Here is a 7,323-nt window from a genome sequence, read left to right as displayed (position 1 = left end):
GTTGCAAAAAGGAAACATGTTAATGCAGCTGGGTTTTTTCTAAAGCAGTACAAAACATAATTCATTTAATTATTTTTTTTTTATTCTGATATTATTTGATATACGACTATTTGTACAGAAATTCAAATTTATGATTCTCAATGGTTCTCAATTTTTTGTCTCGTGCTTGTTGTTTATATTTTCGATTTAAAAATAACAGAAATTATCGATACTTCTGGTTCACGAAAGATAAATATTGACGATAGCTTGATAAAACTTGACCTACTTTAAGCATGTGAATGAACACATCTCTTGCGTTTGTTAACTAGATCCCACCCAAGAGTTGCTCCCATCTTAACTTTATAACAGCATCACTTTTTCCAAAACCCCAATTATCATCTTAAATCTTTATCCCGAAATGCCCCGCCGCAGGCTTTAACATACCAACCTCAACAGAGCCAACCAAACTCTAAAAAAGAAACTGGTGAAATGATAGTTCAGATAAATGCAACTTATCCATACATACTAATTATACGTCCTTTAATGTTTTTGATATTTGAAGAAAATTAAAGCAGCAAAAACAGAACACAACACATTCTTTTTAATGTTATTTATTGTTTGATCAATAACGTTATCAAGGTTTAAAATTAGAATTGGTACATTTATTTCTTTTTTTGATTTGCTCATTTGGGAATTAAGATTATCCGTTATAACTAAATGTACATGTATATGTTTAAATGCCCCCCCCCCCCATTTTTTAATATTTGATATTCTATTCTCATTTAAAGGCTTAAACATTAAATAATCAATTTTCTCCTTTCTATTATTTTTTTTTACTATACACCACTTTCTACTACAGAATGCAACATAACTTCGAACATGCATGTTAATCATCCCCTTAAGTGAGAAATAAAAGAGTTTTAACAATGATAAACAGCAAAGGGCCACGGTTTACATTAAAATATCAAGTACATATAATATATTACACGTAGCACGTGGTACAGATGTTGATCCAGCTTTACAATTTAACGTGTTATATAATGCCCGAGTGTACTGTCGAATTAATTTTTTTTACGCAGTTTACCCTACTCTACAAACTAAACACTAGATTAGGCTTGCCATCAAATTGATCTGACAATAACCCGGCAACATTCAGTTTTCTTTAGCTGTGCCACTCCCATAAAAATCAAAGTACTGAAGTACTAAAAGCCGGGCTCTTTTGGTGAGTCTTTATGCATATTGTGTAGTAAAGACTGAAAATCTCTCTCTCTCTCTCTCTCTCTCTCTCTCTCTCTCTCTCTCTCTCTCTCTCTCTCTCTCTCTCTCTCTCTCTCTCTCTCTCTCATTGCTTTTAATGTCGGCAAAGCATCAAAGAGCGACCAAATTTTGTAAGCGGCTATAAACAAAAAATGTCTATCTAGTAGAAGTTGAAAAGTTCAACATTTGCAGCCTTGAATTTTGCAACAAGCATTATAAATATTCAATCCCAATTTCTTCATCGCGCAGCAAAGTATTTCATGGAAATTCATGCGCATTGTATGTGTCCAAAATGCATCGTAATGCTTTAAAAACACGTTATTAATAAGAAAACTAAAAAACGATAGACAATATTCGAAATGCCAACATTTTTTACAAAACGTGGTTCTTTGTGAAACTATTTGGTATAGCGGAAGCTTTACCTTGACGCTGTTTGGATTTTTGTTTACTTTTGAAGTTGTGCTATTTATAGTAACATTGGGGATTTGCCTGCCTATAGCCAGGACTCTGCTTTCAGCAGAGCCCGGCTAAAAATCTTCCTAAGCAACCCAGATTTCTACCTTTTGAAACCTTTTAGACCAGGCAAATTGTAATTACTTGAAAAGAAGGGCAATATCTGGGTAATATAATTTCTGTTGAATATGTTAGGTCTGATCAGTAAAATGTGTTGATTAATGCTCAAAAGGCCTTCGTTAAGTAATTTCCAATGATAAAGTTTTAACATTTGGGTTTTTTTTGCCTTGATGCTACACAATTATACTTCATAGGTTATATATCTTTGATTATGATTTCCCCGCCAATAATCATAATAAAATTAAATGATAAAATGTTGATTTTCAGCTTTTTTTTATATGTACATCTCAGGCTTAATGCATTCAATCCATTTTCAATACAAATAAATAGGTTATAAATGATGTAAGTTTCAATCTAAACAAACGTAATTTTAAAATATTAATGATAAGATTTGAGTCCTTACTGAGAGAAGCAATCTTTTAATTCTTTTATTAATTCTGTAGCATGCAATTTATTTTGATAAAGAATATCAAAATGGCACACTGAAATTTACTAAACGTTTTTTGCTGGGTTTTTTTCTAGGGACTCTTCTTTCTACAAATTGCTATTTTGAGACTCCGTTAGCATCCCCGTATTGACAATGTCAAGCTCTCAATATAGACTACATACATGTAAGTGTGATTCCTTTACGTGCACTCAACACACTGAATATATCTGTAAAACATGTCCATCTGAAAAATGCGCTCTTTGTTTTGAATGCAAAGACAGCCATGTAAACGATCTCAAAACGATAGACCATAAAATTGTAACTTACCGGAATAAATATGAATACAACCCAAAACGAGACAATTGTGCAAGACATTTCGGCAGTGTTTATGAAATGTACTGTACATCTTGTGAACTTCCAGTCTGTTTCAAATGTACCGAACATGAAAATCATATGTTAGTTGATATACAAAAACAATATGAAACAAAGCGACAACAATATGAAAAAAGCATTGACGGCATCAGAAGAGAAATTCTCTATTCCAGACGTTTTCTTTTATCAGAAATAAAAAATGATATCAAAAGATGCCACACAGCATTTTCTCTTTATCGATCAGAGATGTTAATAAAAGCCCAGAGAGTAAAGGACTATATGTTATCTGGTTTTCCCTTCAAACACAGATGTCTTGGTCAGAATAAAAAGATTATCATTCATCTTTCACACATACAGATGTATGAATACAATGTTGAACGATCGTCAGCAGTAAAATTCCTGTCTTCGGTTAAAAAATTGAATCTTCTCTATAAACAGTGCAGTCCTCATCTTGCATATCATAGCCAATTTTCCATGAAAAATTGTCTCACAGATAAAGCTGTGATAGAGTTTCTGAGTTTGGTTCATACTAAAGAAAGAGGAATTCGAAAAGTTAGAAATGAGAGTCTATTGAAACTAATGTCTGATGACCCTGAGCTACATGAAACAATGACAGTGAAATGTGTTTTGAATTGTCGCCATATTTCATTTGTGACATCAGACCAGTTCTGGATTGGTGATAGAAATTGCAATTTCAGCTTAACAAACAGAAAAGGTGATATTCTATGTGAAATGACTGATGTATGTAGTGGTGTTGGATTCCACACAGTAAACGATGAAAATGAATTATTTTATATAGATACTGAGAATAACATCAAAAAACATTCAACAGATTTAAAAGGACCCACAATCTTTATACAGACAAGAGATAGCACATTCGTATTTTTATGCTTGTATTGGTCCTCGTTAACAGAAGAATTACTGGTTGGAATGCGTGGACAGCTAAAGGATACATTCAAAGTCACCCGGTACAGTCAAGATGGACAACTGAAAAACACAATACAATACAATGACAAAAAACTAAAATTGTGCCAATACCCTCGCTTTTTAACAGTGAACAACAATTTGGATGTTGTAGTGTCGGGGCCAGGTGCCGTAGTGGTGGCAGACCATGAAGGAAGACATCGCTTCTCATACACTGGACACCCTTCAGCATCAGCATTTTTACCTCAAGGGTTATGTACCGATGCATTGTCTAATATTCTAGTTTGTGAAACAAACACCCACACAGTTCAGCTGATAGACGTGGATGGCAATTTCCTGTTCCATCTTTTGATTAGACCTTCAGGAATATTTCATCCACACAACCTGAGATATGATGCCAAAACGCATCGTCTCTGGGTTATATCATTTAACAAAATATATGTCTACAGGTATTTGACGCACAAGGGCATCTTGGCAGGTAAGTTTTTATGCTGATGTCCACGGTACAAATATATTTCGAATGAATACATGCGATTTAACTTTATGTCTTTCTTTCCTGAACATTTCAAATTCTATAGTGAGCTTTAAATTTAAAGTTTAAGAAAATTAAAATCATATTGAAATTATGTGTGAGAGGGATTATGATCCTAATGACGATATAGTTTAGAGATGGCGTCATTAATTTTACGTTATTTCAATGTCCCGAGACAATAAACGGTTATAAAAAATGCTTTAGGGTTCACACGAAACGCTAAAAGGTTTACACGTAGCGCTAAATGATTTATAGAAAGCGTTTCTAGCAGGGAAATCACAATCTATTTTGGTGTAGTAGTAAGATTCAGGATCTAAGGTTCACTTTGGCAAACTTCAAACTATGTTATATGTTCCAAACTTCTTTTGTAGGTATTGTATAATAACTGAAACTTAAACTCATATCGTTTGAAAAAACTTTCATGTAAATGAAAACAAGTATACATGTGTATTAGTAAAAAAAAACATTAAACATACAATTTAAGATATTGCTATAGCCTCTACTAAACATGTATAACGTTTGTAGATCAAAATTTCGACAATGCTAATGGGACAAACGCCAAAGATCAAATCCCAGTTTCATCGACATTAAAACCACAAGAAGAAATGGTTAGTCTGAAAGAGTTCAAACCTCCAAAACTTCATCATACGTTTTCAGTTGATGGTGCTGATAGATGTATACACATTTCTTTTGTGAAACCAGAAAATGCTTGGATCAGTGATGATAAAGATAACATAATCTTTACAAACTCAAAAGGTGACAACCTACATCATGTGAAGCGCAAAAGTCGAAATCATGGAATACACACAGTAAACAGCGACAGTGAATTGATATATATCGATAATGAAAACAATATTAAAAAACTGTTAAAAGATAAGAAAGCTACCATGATATTTCTAGCAAATAATTCTAAGTGGCGACTGCTGTGTATTTACTGGTCCGAACCCACTGACAGTTTACTAGTCGGGATGAGCCACAACCCCCTTAGGTACCAAAAGAGGGAAACAAACATGCAAGATATCCAGGGGCTGAAAATATTCAAAAAGTCAGATGGTTTAGCGTGCAACAATGTTACCCGGTACAACAAAATTGGAGAGGAAATTCAAACTATCCAATGCAACAAAACTGGACAAGAAATGTATAGACAACCTCTTTATATCACAGAAAACAACAATGGGGATGTTGTGGTATCCGATAACAAGGAAGCTGTCGTTGTGACAGATCGTAGAGGAAATTATCGTTTCACGTACACAGGTCACCCATCAGGGTCGGAACTATCACCACGTGGGGTTTGCACGGACTCTCTGTCTAACATCCTAATAGTTGACACTAAAACCAAAACAGTGCATATGATAAACCAACACGGGACATTTCTGGGGTATTTGCTAAAAGATTTACAAGAGATAGAAAACGTATCCTGTCTGTGTTATGATGTCACCGCTTCTCGACTCTGGGTAGGATCATGGACGAACAACAAAGTGACTGTCTATAGACATATAGACCAAACTGATGCTCTTACCGGTAAGTTTGTTAAATTTTGGTTCAGCAATACTTTAGTTTCTGAGGCTTTGCAAAAGAAAAATATAACTTAGATACAATCCCTTGAATTTATCAATAATTTCAAGATAACAAAATGATGCCATAGAATAGGATAATTCTTCTGCCGACCGATCCTATTTTAAAAGAATTTCTCTGAATATTTGACAGATTCTCACAAAATAGCAATTTTACCCATCGTTAGTAAAATCTTTTTTAAAGATTCATAATGCTTATGGTAATTTTTTTTTTTTTTGCTTTGTAACAATGTAAGTCACTGTAGCTGATATCTGTATGAGCGGGAAGAATGATATATATTACTTTAAAATATATGCACCCTTTTTTAAGTTCTAGTTAAATGTAAATTGAATCCCTTTTACCACTTGATTAAGAGTATAAATCACCAAATATTGAAACCCTTAAGTACACGGACTTCCAAGCAAAGTTTTCTCTCTTTTTTTTTGGCATTTATGTTACTTAAATCGTGTGATACTTATTCAATATAGGTCAAAATACTTAAACTCAGTTGCGTGGATATGAGATTTTTTTTAGATAATGCAATAAAGTTAAGATAAATTGTTCTTTTTTTAGTTGAATTTCAAGCTGTACAAAATAGGTGTTTTGGTCAAAATGGGAAAGGTCAATGGGTTTTTTTCTCCACAAACAATGACCAATATCAAGTGAGAATGTAAATTCAATGAAATGCAATAATCAAGATATTTTAATTGTAATGTCACTGAGTTTAGTTGTAGTACGACATTTAAACGGACATATTAAAAAAAATAAATATCCTGAACTTATTATAAGTACTCCTAAATATTTTTCAGGGATTCTTTGTATATATAATATTTGCTAGAAACATAATACTAATATCTATACAAAATATGTGGTAATTATATATCAATTAAATTTAAAGCAGCCACAATGCAGGAATTATTTCAGTTTAGATTTTGTTTGGTTCATTTAAGACCTTAGCTTTATCATGTTTTTCTTTTATTTAATTACCTAATTACTCTTAATCAGGTTCATATTTTTAAGAGAATTAAAGGAAAGCGCTTAAAATAAATGATTGTGTTAAAATTTATAATTATAATGGCTCACTTTTTATAACTGTGTCTTTGTAGATGAAGCTCAAAGTTGTTTAGATGAAGATACCTTGGCCAGCTGCTCCCGGACAAATCCAACGTTTTAGATATTTTGGATACAGATGGAGTTTTTCATCATAAAATTCCAGCTATAATGAAGCTATAACCGATAGACGTTACAATTTATATGGACTCCAAAGGTGGCGTTTTCTAGGTGTCAAACTTATGGTAAAACAATGCTAGCACAAAATCATTATAATGTATATTGAATTTTTTTTTATTTTTTCTTTTATTTTAATTGATTTCTTTTCATATTCATAATATGTATATCACGTCCATATCAATTAAAATTATTTTTTTTTGAATAAAACGTTTTGTATTAAATGTTTTGTGCTTGTTTTTTTCTTTTATTTTATTTTTGTTGATTTTCTCCATTTTTACCTTTGTTGTAGACCAATCACATATAGGGAATGTTATGAGGTAATGACGTGTTTGGTTTCTAGATATTTTTATTTGACGCGCTGCACACCAATATATGAATTAATGTATTTTTAAAGTATATCATTTCAACAACGGTTGATTAAACAACAAAACGTCAATACGAACTACATGTATATATTTAATGTACTTTTAATTTT

At 32.5% G+C, this 7,323-nt stretch overlaps 1 protein-coding gene across 2 annotated transcripts; it reads left to right on the top strand.

Annotated features, from left to right (window-relative positions):
- Positions 1-2,233: 2,233 nt before the first annotated feature.
- LOC105333023 (uncharacterized) lies at positions 2,234-7,016 on the top strand. 2 transcript variants are annotated; one of them, XM_066072607.1, is made up of 3 exons: positions 2,234-4,010; positions 4,590-5,585; positions 6,725-7,016. In XM_066072607.1, exons 1-3 carry the CDS (start codon positions 2,390-2,392, stop codon positions 6,790-6,792), a joined length of 2,685 nt encoding a protein of 894 aa, XP_065928679.1. In that variant the 5' UTR covers positions 2,234-2,389; the 3' UTR covers positions 6,793-7,016. The 2 variants fall into 2 exon arrangements, with proteins under 2 accessions (XP_065928679.1, XP_034309027.2); XM_034453136.2 differs by having other exon boundaries at positions 2,234-5,585.
- Positions 7,017-7,323: the final 307 nt, after the last annotated feature.

Source organism: Magallana gigas, chromosome 10 (assembly GCF_963853765.1).
Source record: "Magallana gigas chromosome 10, xbMagGiga1.1, whole genome shotgun sequence".
In the NCBI taxonomy this organism is placed as follows: Eukaryota; Metazoa; Mollusca; class Bivalvia; order Ostreida; family Ostreidae; genus Magallana; species Magallana gigas.
This window is presented reverse-complemented; position numbering and strand designations above follow the sequence as displayed.

Excerpts from the sequence above, each read along its gene's own strand:
- LOC105333023 (XM_066072607.1), top strand. The coding sequence starts at position 2,390 with ATGTCAAGCTCTCAATATAGACTACATACATGTAAGTGTGATTCCTTT. Across the intron at positions 4,011-4,589 it reads GCACAAGGGCATCTTGGCAG|ATCAAAATTTCGACAATGCT; the intron begins GTAAGTTTTTAT and ends TAACGTTTGTAG. Across the intron at positions 5,586-6,724 it reads CCAAACTGATGCTCTTACCG|ATGAAGCTCAAAGTTGTTTA; the intron begins GTAAGTTTGTTA and ends GTGTCTTTGTAG.